General features: G+C 36.8%; 2 protein-coding genes across 4 annotated transcripts; one reads left to right on the top strand and one right to left on the bottom strand.

Annotated features, from left to right (window-relative positions):
• The first annotated feature begins 14,557 nt into the window (after nt 1–14,557).
• Nucleotides 14,558–17,589, top strand: LOC120014354 (cyclin-dependent kinase inhibitor 5-like). 2 transcript variants are annotated; one of them, XM_038866284.1, is made up of 3 exons: nt 14,558–15,143; nt 16,750–16,950; nt 17,060–17,589. In XM_038866284.1, exons 1-3 carry the CDS (start codon nt 14,725–14,727, stop codon nt 17,127–17,129), a joined length of 690 nt encoding a protein of 229 aa, XP_038722212.1. In that variant the 5' UTR covers nt 14,558–14,724; the 3' UTR covers nt 17,130–17,589. The 2 variants fall into 2 exon arrangements, with proteins under 2 accessions (XP_038722212.1, XP_038722211.1); XM_038866283.1 differs by having other exon boundaries at nt 14,559–15,143; nt 16,744–16,950.
• A 1,392-nt stretch (nt 17,590–18,981) lies between these two features.
• LOC120015406 (cytochrome b5) lies at nt 18,982–23,048 on the bottom strand. 2 transcript variants are annotated; one of them, XM_038867829.1, is made up of 4 exons: nt 22,750–23,048; nt 19,962–20,028; nt 19,583–19,834; nt 18,982–19,256 (listed from the first exon to the last, which is right to left on the bottom strand). In XM_038867829.1, the coding sequence occupies exons 1-3, from the start codon at nt 22,834–22,836 to the stop codon at nt 19,584–19,586; spliced, it is 405 nt and encodes a 134-aa protein (XP_038723757.1). In that variant the 5' UTR covers nt 22,837–23,048; the 3' UTR covers nt 18,982–19,256; nt 19,583. The 2 variants fall into 2 exon arrangements, with proteins under 2 accessions (XP_038723757.1, XP_038723756.1); XM_038867828.1 differs by having other exon boundaries at nt 18,982–19,180.
• Between the last annotated feature and the right edge of the window lie 573 nt (nt 23,049–23,621).

Genomic DNA, 23,621 nt, shown 5'->3' with positions numbered 1-23,621 from the left:
GCCTAATTACTAATAAATACTAAAATAATTCCCAATACCAAGCAATATACCAAAACATATTGATACACCAAAAGGCTAAAATAATTTTCGACACTAAAAAGTCATCAAAAGGCATTATTACCGTTAATTTCCGAATTAGATGATAAACCTTGTTCAAGCTTCACTCGAAGACCAAAACACCTTAATAGCTTGCCAGGTGCATCCTTCACACCAAAGGGTAATCGTGTTCGACGATCTAAATGACTATGATCGTTATGAGTGAACGAAAGATCACCTGAAAATATCCAAATACATGCACACAATCAAGGATGACGAAAGAATGCATCAGTTGTTGTGCATTTTGGAATGTAAAAATCAGACATTACATATGATTTAATTTGAGAAAAATTAGATGTGACAACTAAAATGATGCATTTAAAAACTGACATGGCAATACTTAGAATATTTCTTTATTCCTCGTTTATACTAGGTATATGATATGATGTATCTGATTATACTTTTTCATTCATTCATCATTTCGTGAATAGAGATCATAAATTATGGAGATTTAAGATATTGATTTTAAAAGTTAGTTCTATTTTTTAAATTTATTTTCTTTTGTTAATTAATTTAAGAAGTTTGTTTATTTTTTATATTTTGAAATTCAAAGTTCAATTCATTCATCCATAAGAAAAATTCAAACAAAAATTTTTGCCGTAATTGTTGGAACATGTAAAATATCCAAATTCCACACAATTTTATTAATATCAAACCCAGTTCATTTGCCCATACACTGATAACCCATTATTAAACTTACGATCGATAAGATCGGAAGATAAGATTGTACAATCTTATCAAATTTACGATTTTAGATCAATTCAGATTGTTTTCTTCATCTAAGATTCGTAAGATTGTACAATTCTACGATCTATATCGCAATTTTGACAACTATGGATCTATGTAAGGGGAAGTAACCAATTAGATTTACCTAGATTTGAATTAAGATGGGGAGTACACTATGTTAATAAACAGTAATTAGTAAAAAATGAGCGATTTACATAGAAGGACAAAATGGGAGAGGTTTTGGACCTGTTGAAATTATATATGTATTTGGGTCTGTTGATATTTATATCTATTTTGGATTGTTGATATTAAATCTGTTTTTGGCATTTTTTGGTAGTTTATTTTTGTTCTGCTAATAATATGTTGATATTACATATTTGTTTGGGTCTGCTGATATTATATATATTTTTGGTATTTTTCTGTGGTGTTTTTGTATTTTCTTTTCGTTCTACTAATAGTCTGTTGATATTATATCCGTGTTTAGGTGTATTGATATTATATCTATTTTGGATCTACTGATATTATATTTGTGTTTTGATATGCTGATATTATCTCTGTTTTGGAGCTACCGATATTATATTTATTTTGGAGCTGTTGATTTTATACTCCAATAACAAATCATTGCGATGATTTAGAGGATCCACCACCACCCCCACCTTTAGACTTCGCCTTGCTTCTGCTACCTTTTTCTTTCTCTTTTCCCTTATTCTTACTCTTGGTCACAATATATTTGGCAGAAGAACTTGAATCTCCTAAAGAGGAAATTAATTTTGTTCCGTTTGCATGATAGTCAAGGGGCATTGAATGACCCTTGAGAGTACGTTGGCTCTGTTGGGAACAGTATCAACACACAGAGAATAAGTGAAATAGAAATTGAAAGAACACGACACCAAGATTTACAAGGTTCGGCCAATTATGCCTACGTCCCTAGAGTCCCAGAGAGTTTTCACTATTTTAGATAAATAATACAAGAGATTTTTGCGGCTGTAGGGTTACAATCACAATTATATATCCTAACCCTACTTAATCAGTTGGACTGAAAATTACAATAAAGGCCCAAAAAATTTACACTCAATAGTTGCTCGACCTGTGCTCAATAGCTGCTCAACCCCAATTGCCCAATAGTCGCTCAACAGACACTCAAATGTAGACAGGTCTAGAATGGGCAGCAGCTAGCACTCGACAAACGCTCAATAGGAGTTCAATAGATGCTCGACAAGATTCACAACAATCTTGGTCGGGTCATCATGCCGGGTCACTGGGCACAAAAACAGGATCCATACTAAAATCTAAACAATCTCCCACTTGGAGACTGTTCAACCACAAGTACCAAAGCCAACTGACTCCAAACAACAAACCTCCATCTGCAACTCAAGCCATTTGTCTGCAAGCTAGAAGACCAACTGAAGCTGCGCACAACCTCAATTTATCAAATGTGGCAACCTTTGTCAACATGTCTACTGGATTCTTACTTCCACAGATCTTTTCAAGCTTCAACTCTTCTTCACTAACAAGATGTCGAATGAAGTGATACTTCAGCTGAATATGTTTGGTTCTGAAGTGAAAGGTTGGATTCTTCACAAGAAAAATGACATTCTGATTGTCACTGTAGAGAACACCTTTATCACCTTATTTAACCAATTCTTCCATAAAAGTCTACAACCAGACCATCTTCTTTACAGCTTTTGACATAGCAACATACTCAACTTCAGTAGCAGAAAGGGCCACAACTTTCTACAGGTCTGAACCCCATGAAATCGTTGTACCACCCAAAGTGAACACAAAACCTATAATGCTTTTTTTGCCATTAATATCACTAGCTAAATCAGCGTCTACAAAGCCTTCCAACTTCAGGTCACTCGCACTGAAACACAAACAAGTATTTGAAGTGCCTTTCAAATACCTCAAAATCCATTTAACAGCCTCCCAATGCTGTTTTCCTGGATTATTCATGTATCTACTACTCACAACTCCTACTGCATGGGCAATAACCAATAGCTGAGACGTAAGAGACCTTACATATGTGCTCACGCTCCTCATTTGTCTTCAATGATTGATCCTACTCAATCTGAAGTGACCTCCGAATGGTGTACTCACAAGTTTAGCATTATCCATGTTGAACCTACTAAGATCTTTTTTCACATACTCTGCTTGTGAAAGCTTCAATGTTCCTCTGGCTCTGTCTCTGGTGATTCGTATCCCAAGGATTTGTTTTGCATCTCCCAAATCCTTCATTACAAATTGCGTTGACAACTGCGCTTTCAGATTATTAATCTCCTCAATGCTTGATCCTACGATAAGCATATCATCCACGTACAGCAATAGAATAATATAGGAGTTGTCAAAGTGTTTAAAGTAACTGCAGTGATCCTTTTCACTTCTAATGTACCCTGAAGTGCCCATGAAGCTGTTGAACTTCTATACCACTCAGTGTTATCAGAACCGGACCGGCCCGTCGGTCGGACCGGCCCGTCGGTCAGATCGGTTCAACCAGTGTTTACCAGAAATTTCGGGCCGGTACCGATGTTAGACCGTATCAGTAGTTCGCCCATCACGACCCTTCAAGACCCGCGGTTAACCGCTCAACCAGTGAAATTCCAAAGACCCGCGGGTGACTTTCTTGACATTATCTCCTCCGTTTATCGTCTCCCACAGACCCTCTCTCTCCCTCATCCTTTGAGATCAGCTTTCGTTGGTTTCTGTCCAGGTGAGTTCTTCATTCTTCTACACTTTTGATGTGCTTTAATTGTTGACTCTCTTTCGTTTTTGATTTTCTAGACGACGACCTATATGATGCCATTATAACACTGCTATAACCCATGAGGCCGTGAAACCTTTGGCTCACTTTCCGATTAGAACTCTTATTTTGTTTCACTCTAAATGTCGTCTAGATTTGTTCTCGTGTTGGGCAATTAATGATGTCAGGTATGGGTATTTTACTAGTGGTATTTGATTAGTGGTATTACTGCACTTGGAAGTTGAAATTGGAGGATATGATATGGTGGTGTGCATACTACAGGAGAAGAATATGATCAGTTTTTTTTTTAATGCAATAAAATATACCTGTGCTTTACCTTGTACTCTTGTAGGGCATATTTTTATACTATTATTAATTATTTATAAATAAAATAAATTATTAAAAAAATATGCGGTTCAACCCTCGACCCTTCGGGCTAACCGGTTGAACCTTCAAAAATTCTTTTCACGGGTCAGTGCACGGGTCGGTTCTGATAACACTGATTACCACTATCTAGGAACTTGCTTCAAACCATACAGGTCAGTTTGCAAACCAGATTTCCTTTCACCTGCACTGTGAATCCCTCTGGCTATTGCATGTAGATTTCTTCTTCCAAATCCCCATGGAGAAACGATGTCTTTACATCTAACTACTGAAGATAAAGGTTCTCACTAGCCACCATTCCCAGTACCAATCTGATAGTTGTATGCTTTACAACCGGAGAGAAAATCTCAGAGTAATCAATGCCATATTTATGTTAAAAGCCTTTAACAACAAGTCTGGCCCTATACCGTTGGTTCATGCTCATTCTTCACTCAAAATACCCACTTGTTGCGCAAAGCCTTCTTACCTGCGAGCAACTATGTTAATTCCCACGTTTGATTCTCTGTCAGAGAATTCATCTCATCTTTCATCACAGACTCCCACTTTTCCAAATGCTCAACTTGTAGGGATTCTCCATAAGTTCTGGCTCACCACCATCGGTCATCAAAATATAATTCAACGAAGGAGAATAACGTACATGAGCTCTAACAGACCTTGAGGACTTGCATAATGCAATAGGAGGGGTACTTGGCTCTACATCATCTTGAGAACCTATAGGTTGCACTTGTGGGCTATACTCAGGAATATCTAGACTGACAAATTCAGGCTCTTGCGACACAGCTTCATCTAAATCTGCATCAGCACTAGATTTTTTTTTGTACTGAACTTTCTCACAAAACACCATATTCCTACTTCTAATGATTTTCAGATTTTGATCATCTCAAAACCAATGAAGAAACACTTTCTTGCCTTAGCATCAAGCTTGCTATGATCATTAGAATCGATATGCATATACGAAACACAGCCAAAAACTTTCAGATGAGAAAACTTTACCTTTTTCCTACTCCAAAACTTCCTCAGGTAATTGATTTCCCAAGGGAATTGATGGACCATGGTTGATCAAATATACCGCAGTACTAACTACATCTGCCCAAAAAGCCTTAGGTAACCCAGCATGTAACCTCATGCTCCTAGCTTGCTCATTAATAGTCTTGTTCATCCGCTCGGCAACACCGTTTTGTTATGGTGTCCCGGGGATATTTTTCTCTATTCTAATACCATTTTCAGCACAGTATTCCCTGAATCGTTCGTCAATGTACTCTCCGTCATTATCAGACCTCAAGCATTTTAATTTCAAATATGTTTCAGTCTCAACCGTGGCTTTCCACCTGTTAAATACAGCAAAAACATCACATTTATTTTTCAAGAAATAAACCCATACCTTTCTACCGTAGTCGTCAATAAAGGTGACATAATACTGAGATCCTCCGAGATATGTTACTGGAGAAGTACCCCACAAGTCTATATGTACGAGTTCCAGCCTGCTCGACCTCAGTGTTCTGCCTCCTGTCTAGAAACTGAGCTTCTTTTTCTTCCCTATAATACAGCTCTCACACATGTAAAAATTAACTGATTCCAAATCTGACAATCTGCCCTTTGACATCAGTTCTTTCATCCCTTTATGACTCATATGACCAAGTCTGCAATGCCATAGAGTTGCGTCATTCTTCGATTATGCAATTGTGATCGTGTTACTGGGGTCTGTAGTTAAATAAAAAGTGTCCCTTTTTCTACCACGAGCTACTACCATAGCACCTCTTGTGACTTTCCATTCACAAGTTGCAAAGTGTATAGAATGTCCACTGTCATCAAGTTGACCTACGGATATCAAGTTCTTCTTCAACTGTGGAATATGTCTGACCTTTTATAGTGTCTAAACTTATCCGTTTGGCAGCTTAATGGTTGCATCTCCTTAACCAGCGACATCTAATGACTGCCCATCAACCAAGTATACCTTGCCAAAATCACTGACAACATAATTCTTCAAAATTTCGTGATGTGATATGGTGTAGAATGAGGCACCCGAATCCAAAACCTAATCATCGACCGGACTATAGACTGCAAGAAGTAACACATCTTCAACAGTTTTACCCATGACGTTCGCCGATTTATTTTCTTCTTTCTTTGGTGCCCTACAATCCCTGCTAAAGTGGTATGGCTTATTACAGTTCCAACAGGCTCCTTGTGGTCCGTTATGTGACTTACTCTTACCTCTTCTTTTGGATTTAGACCTTCCTCTGTTCCAATTATTATCATCTCTCTTATTACTTCGGCCCCGATTATCAATATTAAGAGTAGAAGCTAAACCTGAGTACTCACAAGAATCACCCATGTGCACCTCCTCAGCCAAGATTAAATCACGAATATAATCATACTTTAATTTCGTCTTCCAGGCAGAATTACTAACAGTTGTTCTCATGGCCTCTTAACTATTGGGTAAAGAGGCCAATAATATCAATGCCCGAACTTCATCCTTAAACTCAATAGATACAGATGACAATTGATTTGTAATACTATTAAATTCGTTCAGGTGTTGATTGACAGCTTTGCCTTCACTCATTTTCATATTGAACAACGTCAAGATATGCACCTTGTTGTTTGTCGACGGCTTCTTATACATCGCAGATAGAGCGTCGATCAAAGCCTTCATGGTCTTCTCCTTGATCATATTGTGGGCAACTGATCTTGACAAGGTTAGCCGAACTACACCTAAAACTTGTCTGTCAAGAAGTTTCCAATCATCATCCTTCATCTCTGAGGGCTTCTCACCAAGTAACGATAGGTGAAGTTTCTTCCCGTAAAGATAGTCCTCGATCTGCATCCTCCAATACTTGAAATATGAGCCATCAAACTTCTTGATTCCAGCCACCTTTCCTTCTTCTCCAGACATTGCTCCCACTCGTTCACGATGAAACAAAGCTCCGTACCAGTTGTTAGGAACGGTATCAACACATAGAGAATAAGGGAAAATAGAAATCGAAAGAACACGACACCAAGATTTACAAGGTTCAGCCAATTATGCCTACGTCCTTAGAGTTGTAGGGAGTTTTCACTATTTCAGAGAAAGAATACAAGAGAGTGTTGCAACTGTAGGGTTACAATCACAATTATATACCCTAACCCTACTTAATCAACTGGGCTAAAAATTACAATAAAGGCCAAAAAAATTTATGCCCAATAGTCGCACAATAAATGCTCAAACGTAGACAAGTCCAGAATGGACAGCAGCTAGCGCTCGACAGACGCTCAACAAGAGTTCAACAGATGCTCGACAGGATTCACAACAATCTTGGTCAGGTCATCAAGTTAAGTCACCGCGCACAAAAACAGGTTGTATACTAAATTTCGAACAGGCTCTCCTCTATTTCATTTGGGATTGTCTCTAAAATAACAATTTTTATTTCATCATAGCCATCTTGACTACAAACATCAATCGACCCATGCATTTTTTGAGTCCCCATCATCAGCCCAAGAAAACCTTTATATCAAAGGCATTGTCATAGCCCCATAAATATGAGGCGATAAAGAGATCCCAACTTTGCGCATCATCACTGTAGCGTCAGGTGTGGAAACACACTTTGCAGAGACTATGGGAGAGTCTACCAAATGAAACACTTTTCCATCTAGAGATTTTAAACTTTCATTACCTACATCTATTGGAGCTTCAGTAGGCGTAGCAATAGGATTACTAGTCTCATGGTCAGTAGTTTTTTGTTCAGCTCCATTAAATCTAATATCACCATCATCCTCCTTAGACTTTTTTTTTGCTAAGTCCTTAGTTGTAGCCTCATAGCTCCCATTACAGCTTGACAACAATGCCCAAAAATGCCACAAGCATCACATCAATGGGGCTTCCACTCGTCTTTAACATCCATGCCTACTGGAGCCACTTTAAAGAATTCACTATCTCAACGGCTGCATCCACCATCGCACATACTCTAGCATAGTCCATTCTCGTACTTTGTATTATAATAGAATCACTCATAATAGGTTGCCCAATTACATTGGCTGTAGCACTCAAGCCCTCCCCATGACAAAGATAGAGTGGGAGATTAGGTAATCAAATCCAAAGAGGAAGTATTGAAACCTTGTCAATGTTAACATGTAAACCCGACTTTCATTTTTGAAGGATAATTAACTTCCCCCAAGCATCCACATACCTCTAGTACCCCAACACCACAATAACATTGTAACCCTAGTCAATAACAAGAGACAAATTCTGCTCTATCCCAACAAATGTGATAACACAGTAAAACTCTAACTTGACAATGAATATGACAATCGTGCAAACTAAATCAATGACCATGAAAAAGCTTCATAATTAGGGTTACCAAATGAAGATCTATTGCCAACACTATATAGTTAAAATGACGCACTTGAAAACAATATAAAATACCAATTTTTAGCAAATTATTTTTAATATCAAATATGGGCTTTGGTATAGCGGCCTAATTTAAATGGACTTTTTAATGGGCTTGAAAAATGGAAAATGACATATTAATACGACTTTCAAAACAGTTGGACATCTAGGTTCACTCCAAAACACTTTATCCCTCAAAAGTCCATTTTTATTTTTTACAATTATTTAAATCATTTAAATTTTATCAAATTTCTTTTTTGCCCTTTTTTCAAAGAGAATTAGATCAAATATGCTTTCTCTCTTGTTATTTTCTCTCTATGCTACATCTCTCTCATCTCACTACATCTTCTCTCTCTACTACATATCTCTCTCATCACTGTATTTTTCTCTCTCCTATTGCATATCTCTCTTATTACATCTTTTTTTCTCTCTCTCTCATTTCTTTTTTTGACTGCTGTTTTGGTCCAAATATGTCTGGCATTGTGCGTCTCCTTAAGAATAGTCCAATGGTGGTGGTGGTGTGGTGAACCGTCGTCGAAATCAGCTGGATTTGAAGTTTTTATCAAAATAATAAAGTTAGCTTACCAATGTTACTGTTTTAAAACGGTAACATTATTCGATCAATGTTATTATTTCAAAACAGTAACATTAGCCAACCAATGTTACTATTTTGAAACAGACATATCCTTTGGCTTTTTTGAACCGTATATGGCTGGGCATTATGTGTTTCAATGAGAGGAGTCCAATGGTGATGATGGTATGGAGAATCGCTGTCGGAATCGACCGAATCTAAAGTTTTTTTCAAACAGTAACATTAGCCGACCAATGTTACTGTTTTGAAATAGTAACATTGACCGACCAATGTTACTGTTTTGAAACGGTCATTTCTGATGGCCGTTTTGGGCCATTTCTGGCTGGGCATTGTGCGTCTCAGTGAGGAGAGTCCAATGGTAGTGGTGGTGTATCCAACCGTCGCCAAAATCGGTCCAATCTGAGGCTTTTATCTTGCGATGGTAGCTGCTTTCCAATCGTTTTCCGGCCAAATGGACTGTTGTTAGTGGTGGTGGAAGGTCGGAGTATGTACATGTTGATGTGAGCTTCAGTTTAGGTTGGATACCAACAGACAACAATAAGGAGAGAGGAGGGAGAAAGAGAAGAGAAGTGTAATTGTTGTGGGAGGAAGAAGACAAGGGTAAAAAAGTTATTAGCATAACATTGATACCTTAGAAGGATAAAGTTTTTTAAACTGGACTTAAGTGTCGAAAAGTTTCACAAGTGGTACCGGCTTAAAATTTTTCCTTTGAAAAATGGTCACTCATTCGGTTACTTGGGTTGGAGTTGATGACTTCTTATCAAATGAGGTATCAAAGTACTATATCAGTAATCAAATGAATGTTTTGGTTATCATTTCGATTACACCCATTGGAGATGCTCGTAGAATCACAATACCAGAGACTTGATTCCATTGTTCCTCTCTGATAAATCATCACAAAGCCTCTTGAGCCTTTCTTGGACCCAGTTGTGGACAACCCATGAAGAACGGCTTCTTCTCAATTCTCCTTTCTTTCTTCTTGCTAATACTACCTAAACCATCATTTACTGCATTCCTCAAGAGATCTTTTCTCCCTTAGCCAGCTCAATCCTTTTACTTGCAACATCCATCATCAGCCATGGACGTTGATAGGGTAAATTTGGAAAACGAAGAGTGTTGTGCGTGGCACACAAATAACGCTCATTCCTTGAGCGTTACTTTACGTTGTCGTTTCTTGGCATTTTGATTGAGTAGCATTGCCCAGTGTTTACCGCTAACATGGGCGTAGCCAGCTAAGGACCAGGGTGGGCATGTGCCCCCACCTCAAATTTTAAAAAAAAATATATATATAAATTGATAGAGGATCAAAATTGTCAAAAAGAAAAGTGCCCCTCATAGTCATAGAGAGACGAAAGTGTCTCTCAAAAAATGGTTGAGACCAGAAGTGGTGTGTGTATATTAATCTATTGATTGTTGAAATTGACATTACTTTTACTAGTTGTCATAGCTAGCATTGAGAGGGTCTTTTCTGCTATGACAATTGTGAAAAGTCACTCGTGCAACTGCATGAGAGATTAATTTTTGAATGATTGCTTACTTGTCTACATTGAAAGGAATGCGTTTAATGATATTAACAATGAGACCATTATTCAACATTTCCAAAAAATGAAGAATCATCACCGATTGTAATACAGTTATTGTATTAATTCGTATCATATAAATAACCTCAAAAAATATTTCCCGCTATTTTAATTGTGCCCCTGCACTAAAATCCTGACTACGCCACTAACCGCTAGCGGTAATGCTAGGCAACCTCTCTACCAAATGCAGCTTTAATATTGTAAAACAGAACTGTCTGACATTATTAGAAGGATCTCAAAGTGTAGTGTAGTTGCACTTTGTTCCAAGTGGATTTTGGTTTTCTTAAACTACAAATTTCACATATGAAACTGATGTTCCATTTTTTTGACACTTACAATAATGGACCATCCAGATGATGTGTCTATGTCAAAATAAAGATGTGTCTATGTCCAGTTTTTTAGAACACACAGTGATTTTGTGCCAAATGGGTCCATATGACCTCACAATGGCCATACGCACGTACATACATGACACCATTTTGCGCCTGGGCCAAACTATCCCACATTCCTACTTCTTGCCCAAACACTCTCCCAAATATTATTAATGTTAAACAAAACGAGTAAAAAAAATTAACCCATTTTGAGTACTAGTATTGAATACACACTCACCATTTTGACCCATTTTTAGGGTAATAATCCTTTCTTTTGACAAATCTTGGTTTCTCTACAATTACGTTCTGGTCAGGTCAAACCTCAGCAGAACGTCATTTTTACTCCTCTTTAATAATTAAAATAGTTATATTTATTAGGTTTAGGATTTAGGGCCCTAAACCCTAATTAACTCTATTTATTTTATTTTCAAAATTTAGGGTTTAAGTGAGCAATTGGGAAGATATGTTACCAATCACTTGGCGATAGCCTAACTATTTATCTCTTCAGACTTAATATGTAAAGATTCTCGCCTGAGGTAAGATATTTGATTTCTAAGCTGGTGTAGCTATTTCCAAGTGATTTGCGTTGTTTCTCTCAACCCAGCTAATATAGGGATTGGTTTGTGCATACCTAGACCATCCTTATATTGGGCATGTGTTGTCCAATGGACACGCATCCTAAATTGTTCTCAATTATCAAAAAAATTTATCCGAAAAAAAATAGGATTTTTTCTTTAAAATCTAATATATTCTAGCATTATGAGCACAAAAAATACTCAATCACAAATTTTAAACTATGATTTAACATGACTTTAGGGCAAATTTAGCAGAGGCGCTATAAAATCATTATGAGGGCTCAATTTTTTAAAATTTTGAAAAATTATATTTATATTTTGATCAATTTTACAAATCAAACAATATATTTTTTGTTTGGATTAAGAATCAAATTCAATATGAAAAACATATGTAATGTTTTTTATTATGTCTAATGGTTTAGAATTATCATGCACTTTTTATGTTGAATTTAATGTTTTGTTTAGAATAGAAAAAAATATTGTTGGATTCGTAAAATCGATAAAAATATTATTGAGTCTTATTGCTAATGAAATACAGCAGGGTCATTAAATTATAGCCAATTCTACCTAATAGAATTGTAGCCCCTAACCCAAAAAACGAGTTTTTTTTTTTTTTTTTTCTATACTAGTATTTTTAAAAATTTTAAATACCAAATAACATTAGTTTTTCCACTATTCCGGTAGCGCATTTGGACTTTTAATTTAAATGCGCTACTTAGAGTAACACATATAGTTTTTACAAGAAATGCGCTGCCCCCAATAACAACCCAAATCATGCTCTACTATATTGCAGATATGAATTGGAGCATCAACTGAGTCTGTGGTGCTTTACTACATATAATCAAATATAAGTTCTAATTCGTCTCTAACATAATTGTTTGATTTGCAAGTACAGATTGTGTGGATGCCCTACACCCGAACTCGTCTTCATACAGTGTTGCCTATTTTCGTAGAAGGTCGGGGGTATTTTGGCAGCTTGCCGTACCACTTATTTGCTTGAATATGATTGAGTTGCATTGTCTAGACGGCGTGAGGAAACAATTCAAACATCCACAACACATTCCGGATCTTGTTGACAATGGTGACAATCTCCATGATATATCGTGTCGAGGTAGATCAAATATGTAAACTAAATTATTAGAGAATGAGTATTGGATTGCCCAATGAAATGATCGAGCTGTGAGGATTGTGCATATTTGATCATCGAGTATCAGAGTTGAATACCACATACGGTGGTAATTATTCAATACGAGCCGCTGCAAAGTAACTCTGATTAGAGTACGAACCTCACGTGAATAAGTTTCAAAGAGTTGTTAACTCCAATTCAACTAAGTTATTGTTAATATAATTCATATTTTTTAGGTTGATATAATGTTACGTGAGACTCAAGAGTAATTGTAGTTGCGAATGGTGCTGCTAGAACATAATGGACGAGCTTGGTGAAAGAAATCGGTTTGATGATGTGGTTGGTGATTCGATGGAAAACAAGTTATCTAAAGGACGAGCACACAAAAAAAGAAACTGTTATTTTGATATTTAAAATTTCTAAAACTGGTATGGGAGCATTTAAAATAAAATGCTACTATAATTTTATTAAAAAGTCATCAAATGACGTTTGACCTGAACGTCAAATCTTAATAACTTTTTCCCCATTTAGATCCACTGCCATCAGGTGTTACGGCAAATGCATTGGTGAAGTGGTATTGGGCCAACAAAGATGTTGTCTTTTACTGATGTGGCTGTATTGTAAAATGTGTTTTGCTTATGTGACTGTATTGGGATAAGTGTTTTGCTGATGTGGATATATTGATATTTAATGTTTTGGTGTAGTTTTGTTGTGGATAATATGGAGGAATAAAATGTTGTTGGGTTGGGTGGAAAGAGAAAGTGTGTGGGAAGAAAAAGAGTATAGAAATTTGTGTTTTGCTGATGTGGCTGTATTAGAATACGTGTTTGACTTGACTTTTTGTGTAATAGAGGTGAGACCGGGCCAACAAAAATATTAGCTCAATAAATTGTTTCTTATTGCATTTGCCCTTATTGAAGCCACAAACACAAACTATCCATCATCATCTTATATCTCATATATATATATATTTAAAATAAGAACTTCCCTGACTCATTTTTCCTTACCATTGCTTGTTAAAATGTTGCTCTGCCCGAGCTACTTTCAACAGAATCCAATCGCAACGTGTAAATGCGAGTGGATTCTACTCTCCTATCACGTGAGTGGGGGTCATATGAGTCTTATCCCGCACCCGGAATAATAAAAAAAAAAAGAAGGGGATAGAAATATAAAACAATTCATTGCTTTCCACCTGGCCACTAGAAAGGGAATCCAATGACTAGGTGGTTCCTTCTCACGAACCTTACTTTCTTTTTCGTATCGCGAGATATTCAGTTAAAACATTTACAAATTTGTATTATATTATATATACCATTGTGGTGACTTAAAAAGTTTTAATTTTTTTTATTGAAAAAAAAGTTTTAATTTTTTTATTCAGAAAAAAAGTTTTAATTTTTTTTTTCAAATGATATTCTCTACTTCTGAAAGTTACATGTGGGAGTACTATTCTATATACTCTATTTTAATTAAATTCTTAAAAACTGAATTTTCTTAAACATAAGTAATTGATAGTTGTTCTTAATTTCCCATATTCATACTAGTTTTTGAGATGACCACTAATTTGGTAGGAAGACAAGGTGGTGAAAAAAATATAATTAATTTTTTTAATATAGGGGAAGGGGGATCGGGAGACTCGAACTCAAAACCTCTATGAGATACCACACACATGATCTGAGCTACTCGTGATTCTCCAAATATATATATATATATAATTATTTTAACGAAATTTGTGATGATTGAGGTCTCTATTTTTTTTTATCCTCCAAGAAATGAAACTGTAAGATGGAAATATGATTGTGGTTAGTGAGTTAATTTTGTAAAATATATAATAACACTATATTGTATGTCTCTATTGAAGTATTAATTAGGAATTTTGGAATTTAAAGAAAAAAAGGAATTTCGAACTCTCTTTTAAAGAGAGAAAATGAAAACAATCACAATCCAAGTTATCTCGCGAGAAAATGAAAGTACAATAATCCCCAAACCCCCAACTCCGCTCTTTTTACCTTTCTCCATCTCTCTCACTAGTTATACAAAGCCATCGCTCTTCCTCTCCGTTCTTTTCTTTCCTTCCCGTTCTCTCTCTCTCCCCCTCCATCTGAAATGAAAAGGCCATTTTCCTTCTCTTTGGTTTTTTCGATGATAGATTAGAGATTACGCTTAAGAAGCAGACATTGATGGGAAAGTACCTAAGGAAGGCCAAAACGGCAGGAGAGATTGCCGTAATGGAGGTCTCTCAGTCACTCGGAGTCGGAGTCAGCACCAGAGCCAGGACTCTTGCCCTTCAGCGTCTCCAGAAATCATCTCCTCCTCCTTCCGATGGGGGATCCTACTTGCAGCTGCGCAGCCGCCGCCTCCAGAAGCCGGCGATTCCGGTTGACTCGAAGAGGCAAAAACCTAACCCTAGGAGTAATGCAAACCCGAATTCGAATTCCAAGGCTAAGTCCGGGTCGCGTGGATTGGTTCAAAAGAAAGGGTCGAGTAGGCAAAATGTGGGTGAGGGGGTTCAAGAAGGGATTGATGCTGGTGACGGCAAGGATTTGGGTGCCGAGGCTTCGTTTGGAGAGAATCGTTTGGAGATCGAAGGTAGAGAAAGGTGGGTTTTTTTTTTTTCGGTTCTCAATTTATGTGCTTTATGGTAAAATTCAAAGAAAACAGAACTAGATTTGTGTCCGAAATTTGTGCTTCCCGCTCGCTATTTGGGGTTTCTGGATTTTTAAAAAATTTTCCATTATGGATTTTCAGATTTTCTTTTTGGTTAAAGTGGGAGTTTGTGTAAGCTGAAGTTCTCATCTTTATTACTGATTTTTTTTTCTTCTGTTTTTTTTTAAATGTTTATCTGCAAAATGGAATTAGATTTTTTTGGGGGAAAATCAGTGCTAATGAAGAATTTCAGAATTAACTTTTAAATTGTATCATCGTCTATTATGTTCTGAAATCTGTTGTTGTTATTCTGCTTCACCTTCCTTATTTATTAAATATTTTTTTTTGATTCTCTCTTTATTTCTCTTTTTGGTTTTGGGATCTTTGTTTACAGCCTCTTCTTTTGGTCAGTCAGAATTCTTTTTGACCTTTTTATTGAAAGTTCCTTTTCCTTGTCAAATTATTACTGCAAAAGTTTATATAAAAGATCTATTGAAATGCCAGTACTGAAGTTTTACTAGTTTAGAACTAAAACCTCTGCAGCTTTTTACTCTTTTAAATATCTTTTTGTATGCATATTGTTGATGGAAGTATCAAGGGACAAAAATGATTGAAGAGGAAAAGCATGTTTAATTTACTCTTCCTGAAGACTTTCTGTTCATTTCTGTGAAATTGGGGATTTGAGTGTTAGATTTAGTGTTCTGACTCGCTTGTACAACTCTTCTGAGCGGCAGTGAGAGTTTCATGACTTGATGAAGTCTTTGTTTGACAGTGTCGTCATTTTATGAATTGTTCTATACTTTGCCTTTGCCTTTGCCAAGGGGGAATGCAGTTTAGGAGGGCTATTGGTAGTCACATTCTTGGCCTGTCATGGATCTTTTTCTTAATGAAAAGGAAGTAAGAAGGGGAGAAAAAGAGGGTGTTTGTAGTGGTCTTAAATGATATGTGGACGGTATTCTTGCAATTGTTTGGTTTAGAGGAGACCTTTGGTAGTCCTAAGGTGTCATGGAAATTGATAGCTATTACATTATTTTAGTTAAAAGAACCGTGACCTTTTCGTTACTTTTCCCCTTTTGTATGAGTCTTCAAATATTTTGGAATACGTTGATTTCTGGTGAATACCCTTTGGCTGTGTTGATTGACAGAACTGAGATCTTGTTTTCTACATCAATCAAGATTTCAATTGTGAGATCTGGGTCTTACTTGCGTTTTTCATCATGTTTATTTTGGCAACTCTGTTGCTTATGGGTTTATAATTTATTTTGTGAGATCTGCCTCACTGGTATTGCGGCTGAAACATTATGAAACAGAAGTATATTGTAGATAATTGTAATCAGGAAAGAAATACAATGACAAACGACTAAATAGCTGAACTGGTTAAGTTGTAATCTTTAGTAAAGTTGAAGGTCCTCCCTTGTGCTACTCTGGTATTTTGTCCAAAGAAGAAATATTTGCTTGGTACTGTTGGACCATTGGTGATGCATTCCTGCTGTACAAATCTGATTTATTATATTGGTCTTCATTTAATAGTTATTGTTCCTTTTATGTGACAGGAACAGTACTAGGGAATCCAGTCCATGCAGTTTGATTAGGGACCCAGATGCTATTCGAACCCCTGGATCCAGTACTAGGCCCACCAGCTCAACAGAAGCCAACAGGAGAATGCAGAACTCAATAAGTAGACAGATCCCAACAGCACATGATATGGACGACTTCTTTTCTGGAGCAGAAGAAGAGCAGCAAAAACAATTTATTGAGAAGTATGGACACTCACTTCTCTAATATATTCCTTTTATTGTTTGTGAGTTTCAACTGACTTTACTTCCTTGCATCCCCGTTTAGTATTTTGAAATATGGGTTCATTTGCAGGTACAACTTTGATCCAGTTAATGACAAACCACTCCCGGGACGATATGAATGGAAAAAATTGGATCCATAGAAGACGTTAATTGGCTTCATCAGGATTTCCTGCGAATTCTGGTCCGGGTTGATCTTGATATTGAAGTTGGGGATCTAATTATAGTTGTAACTGTGATGGTGGTTTTATTTCCATTTCCCATCACACTCTGGTTTTACTTGTAAAGAAAATGGGTAGGAAAAGGAAAGGGTAGACTAATGGTCTGTAACATAACAGAGGTTAGTTACTAAACAAAATACAAATCAGAAGTCCTTTGTCTTAACAGATCATCATCATCATCATGTCTGAGTGGGGAAGGGAAAGAGACTGTTAGGTGATAAGTAGTGTTAGGGGGTTTCTTCTATCCGGTTAGGTCAGGGTAGCTGGTACAGTAATTTAACTAGATCTTCATCTTTGGTACTGTATTTTCCCTTAACTTTTCTGTCTATATTTGTACTGATGCTTAGGAATAAAGACATGACTTCTCTTTCCCCCCTCTAAATTTTGTCTTTTCTCTTGTCATGTACTTTGCTAATTGCTACTTGTCATTTTGCCATGCATGGTTCAGTTCATCTCCTTGAGACATGTAAGCAAAATTTGTTCCACTCCACCGTCTGCTTTATTTAACCTCACATGGTAGTGGGTGGTTGATCATGTTGGCGGTGGTGGTGAGGTTGTTGGCCGCATTGTCTTTTCTGATTAATTTGAAGAATCTTTTGTTGTCCACTATCATACTACAACCTTATTGGTTGTAGATAATCCCAAATTTGTACAGAATAATGATCCTGGAAGGAGAAGTAGAATGGCAAATAAGACATACAAAAAGACAACAGTGTCAGCATTACTGTTTGTGTTTGAAAATTGAACCATTATGTGTGAGGAATGAGTTGGTGATAGTCATCAATTAGTAAAGTAATGAAAAAGAGTTGGGTGGTACAAAGTGGGCTGTTGCTGCTCTGCTTAAATGGCCATTTTGAGGGTGGAATTGAGGAATCCTTTCCATTTCCAATGATATTATTTTGACGATGGAAGACATTATTTTCAAATGGGCATTTATGGCTTGTTTAACAGTTAACAAGGAAATTGGAAATTGCCTCCCACTTGCACAGATTTTTTCGACTGTTATTTGGTAACATCTATGAGTTTTCTTATTCTTAAATAAGGAGTCAAGATACACCACTTGAAATTCAATTCAATTCAATCTTTACCATGACTGACTGAGTTTTATAAGTTCAGTGGTGTGAATGCAAAAATTGCGACGATTCACAAGTCAATTGCTAACAGTGCTGATTGAGTGACAAGCCTCCAAAAAATCCTACAAGAACAAGAGAGAGAGCGGCCCCTTCTTGGCTTAAGGTCACTCCGACACTTAAATCAATAATATTTAGAGAATCAAAATGAAAGTAAATCAGAGAATGATATGATGTGTACATTTGTTCATCCCTCTGCCTCCTTTACATAGGAGTTGACTGGATTAGGAGATAAAGAAGACAATTTGATATTATCATCTGATAGGATCAAATCCCCCTAAATTTGAACATTAGCTTGAATTGATGTCAGCTTGTAATTTGTTGGAATATTCTCATAAAAGGCTGAGACTTCTCATTTCCCTCACCTGGCACGATGCTTCCTGAAGAGTAGTACAATTTTATTCTCCATGCCACGTGTCAAGCATGTGCCTTTTTATTTATCCACAATTGGTGTATTTTTTTCATTAACTTGTTGAACCAATTATCATTGAAACCTTACTCATTAACAGTAGATCCAGTAATGGGCCTTCTTTACAAGGATGGCAATATTGATATGGACTGGGGGCCCATTTCAACTATTTCGTCATGCAATGGTGGGGTGTCCTTCAACAAGACAAGCAGCATGACATGCCCTACAACAAATAAAAGCCAAAGAAAAACAGGCCTGATAGAGAGAAGCAATCTTCCATCCCCTTCAATGCAGTTCTACTAGTGATCAGTATCATATTGGGTATTACCTTCATCGGAACATGAGATTCATACATGCAAGCTAACATTATCAAAACTTGACTAGATCAGATTCTGATAATTAAGTGGCGATAGACCCATTCTTCAGTATTTGTCCTGCATAATAAGGCACCATAAACCAACTTCAAGTCATCTACGCAAGATCGTACGATGCTGTGCCATCACTTTCCTTCTATCCAGTTTGTAAGGCAATAGAGTGATTAGTGATGGACCATTTTACAGCAAGATCAAAAGATATGCATAATTGAAGAACCTTGAATGAAGATAACAAAGATGCATCATATTGTTCCATATCAGAGGTAAATGATATGCATGTATGTCCAAATTATGGATCAATAAGTTCCACCTGCATAACCGAGGTGCCTAACTTGACAAATGAAACGTACTTTTTTTTCATGGTAACTAATGATCAGACACACCAATAAGGAAGAAACAAGCACGAGTTCCACTAAATTGCAGGCATGACTTCTGCTAAAACATAAGGCAATAGCATTTAACCTTAAGTGGATTTGGTGTAGAAGCGGATGCCGAGAGCCAAACCCAAGATCGCAAGGGGAACAAGGAACTGCAGGAGCTTGATGATGAAGTCGGAGGTCTTGTCCTGATTGTAGTGAGGCTGCTTTGGCGGTGCGTAAGTGGTCTTCTTGGGAATTGTTGAGACGTCAACATCTCCAACAAAGAACTGATCCATCATTTCTCTGGCACTAGTACTATGACCAACATCCTCAAAGTCATCAGTTGCATCTTTCCCTGTCAAGTACAAATGTCAAACATTGACATCATCAAAGTCGATGAAATGAATTAACTTGATGATCATGTCATCCTAGAGTTCTGAACAATATTTCTTGACAAAGAGATCAGCTAAGGATTATAATACCAGTTGCTGACAACAAGACCTCATCACCACCAGGATGATCATCCAAAAATTTTGTCACGTCATAGACCTGTTAGAACAAATTACGGTGAGCTAAAATATCAAATAAATACTGCAGTTCTTTCACAGGCTAACATCATTGCTTCGGGTCTGCAAACTTTTAAAGAATTCCCTGTAATATCCAAAAGTTCGCAAAGTACCAGCAATTTAGGGAGGAAAAAACAAATTTCTTTTGAAAGTGTTGGATAGAAAAGGTTAGAGAATGACAATAAAAGAAAGGAATGGAAAAACAAGTCTGTTGTGGGGCAGGGTAAGAGGGAAGAGGGGGAGGGGGGGAGGCACAAATGTGATACAGAAATACAATAATCAAGTCGCGCATTATCCTTTTTTGTGGAATATTATGATTACGTATGTTGCTTCTGGCTTGCATGCTATGACATGGCAGTTAAACTCTGATACCAAACGTAAATGAGAAAAATTGATAGGAGGAGGGGAATCACCACTTAGTCTAGTGGTCGAAACACCCTAACCACGTACTTCAAGTCCCCCCTTCCCCAAAACAAGCTTGCCTTCCAAAAAAGAAAAAGTTAAGGCTCTTCACTTGCGACAAAATAACATGCATTTGAAGATATTTCCAGTGAAAAAATATACAATCGAGGTTTTGTCTTATCATCCCTTAGTATTTCAAGTCTATGCAAAGATACATCAACTTATAATGATAAGGTTTCATGGTGAAGGTTAGTATGAGCAGACACGTTTCACAGTGCTCTGTGATCAAATAACGAAATTTTATATCGAAATTTGTTGTTGGTGGTGGAGTCGACAACAAAAGGTAAATGCCAGAAGTTGCCAGTAAGCCAAGGTGAACAGAAATGTGTGGTGACAAGTGAGCTGTGGTACTAACAGCCAGTAATAGAACACTTAACTTACTCCATGAAATAACTTAAAATTATGAAAAATTAAATTTTTAAATGGAACATCACTAACATTATTGAGCCTGACAATATTTTCCATTTTTCCTACTCAACAAATTTTGGGATGATTTGTAAGATCTTTTCAAAAAAAAAAACATGGGATGTACATCATGGGCTGGCTAATCCCACTTTTAAGTAGGACACGATATATTTGAATAATCAAGTTATCCTAAATCTAGATGCCTTTCTTGAGTCCAAATCATAAATTTCTTCCATCTTTTTATGGAAGACACAAAGAACAAAGTTAGACACAAATGCATTCAGTTCTCTTCAAATTAACACTCTAGAAACTATGGTCAAGCCTGTTCATAAGTGTATAGAGCTGATGTTTACAGATGCATATTCAAGCATATAAACAACTAATAGAAGTGGTTCATGAAAACCTGATGAACCTGTTCATGAATGACTAATCGAGTTATTATGAGTACTGAACGAGTATGCTGACAAACAAAATGAAAAGAGTTCATGTATGCTCGAGCCTGCTTGACTAATTTAATAAATGAAGATAAGATTTTTGTTCAATTTTTTTTTTATATCTTCTCAAACAAACACAAGCCATCCTTTATAGAGCTTGCTACGTGCCGTTCACCGACGGTGACCTTATTTGGATTCAAATAAATTGATTAAAAGGAAAATGAAACCAAAGCTGGCTGGATGAAATTAAAAAGAAATATAAATATAGGCTACTGTATGATAGAATACCCTTGAGAGTAGGAGTGATTCCCTAGGTCTACTAATTAACATATAGAACTTCACAATATCAATATTGGTATTAAAAGAGATGAGAAATTGCAGATCATGTGCAACAACAAAAGCATTGAAGATGATATAAGAAGTAGATGTAGCTCTATTTGAATATAAATTGAGAGAAAATTTTGTAACATGATATCGACATAGACAATGTAGACATGTTAGCACTCCTATTAGGTGGGTTGAGGGGATTGATATATCAAATGCTAAGAAATGAAGGGGGAGGCTGAAAGAGCTATGGATGAATATCTATAAAGTATGATATCAATATGAAAGTAGTAATATTAGAGAAAAGATCTTTAAGATCAGCAAAAGAAGCAAAATGATTCATCTGCTGGACTCGAACTAGATCTGATTATGGATTTGTGTAGCTGATCTTAGATATTTGAGATTAATGGTTGATGATAGATTAATAGGAAATGTAATCAAATGTAAGCATAGGTTGTCAGCTTAAAACATCAATCAGAAGAGCATAATATACCAACAGAACCGGCAATGATAACAGCATAATGGAAAACAAGTGTGCAGACAACAAAATCTTGAAATTATTCACGAGAATTCTTACAAGTTACACTGACGGACCCACTACGGCATATCAATATCCTAACCAACACCCATAGCAACATTGTGAAAGTGCCAATAATGTCCCGAGAACCCCTTAGTGCACACTTAATATGTTAAATTTGTTATATCCAATAATCATCCATATCAAGAAGTAAATGTAGGACTGATTTAGGAGCTTGCGCAGGGTAGACGAGGCTACAAATAGCAACTAGATGAAGCAAAAAAAAGTTAATTTCACTCAATTAATCCAGTCACATACATCAGGCTCAGAGATTTAACCAAAATATCGCCAGAAACCAAGAAAAGATAGAGTCGTGGCCAATACCCACCAATCAATTACATCAAATCAACCAAAATATCAGTTGGTTTACAGGATTAAACTGAAATCCACCACAGAACAACCATCTATGTTATCAAGAAATAGTGTTCCGTCACAGGAAAAGATCATATGAATATGATAAAACAAGCAAGCATTAAAAAAATTGAAGCAGATGCGAAGTGACCTTTCCGTCTATTATGAGCCAGCAGTCCTTGGAATCGTTGTGCTCGGACACTTGAGCGAGAGTGAAAACCTTGGCATCATCGCCCATATCTGCTAGTATTTGGGTAATGAAGCAAGAGACGGTAGAGTATGAAGGATATGAAGATGGGTCTGCTTGAAACCTGCTAGAGAGCGGTCGATCTGTCTGTGGGCTAACAACAAAGAGCTTTGAATTGGCGAGTTAAAGCGAATTGACTTCTGTGTACGAGCGAGTAGAGAGCGTGAGAGCGAATAGACATTTTGGTGGTTGTTAGTTGTTACTTGTTACGTTAGGTAGAGAACAGGTGGTTCCTAATCTTATTGGTGGGCTCTGTGATGCAGGGGCTTGTGCTTATAAAGCCCAATGCTTAGAAGAGGGCAATGGCAAGTGGGGGAGGTTAGATTGGATATTTTGTTGAATTCTAGTGTCCTTAAGTAACTTTCTTCTTCTTAGTGCTTCTCTATCCTAATTTAGGCAAGAGACCCGTGTAGTTTGGGGTTTTCCCCCATGTTTGTCGTCACCTTGTGATCTTGTGGTGTAATTTAACTTCTTAGTGTTGTTTTTTTTTTTTTAATAAAACGGCTTAGCCATACATATATTTCACGAGCCCTCGCTTATGGCGGAGGAAAACCTTAGTGTTGTTTCGCTTTTTCTTAACTTCTTTGTGTTGTTAGGTACATTAGTAACCCCTGGATGTCCTTGTCTTTGTGGGAAACTAATTATGTACATGGGTTTTGGATTAAGTTTGATACTTTGGCCTCCATTTTGGTATTGAGTATGGTGTTAACTCTTGGGTTGTCTTTCATTGTTTGTAATTCTTGCCACTAGTGTTGTTTGAAGATGCATACAACCTG

This window comes from Tripterygium wilfordii, chromosome 14 (assembly GCF_013401445.1).
Source record: "Tripterygium wilfordii isolate XIE 37 chromosome 14, ASM1340144v1, whole genome shotgun sequence".
Taxonomy (NCBI): domain Eukaryota; kingdom Viridiplantae; phylum Streptophyta; class Magnoliopsida; order Celastrales; family Celastraceae; genus Tripterygium; species Tripterygium wilfordii.
The sequence above is the reverse complement of the archived record's forward strand: the minus strand, read 5'-3'. Positions and strand labels throughout refer to the sequence as shown.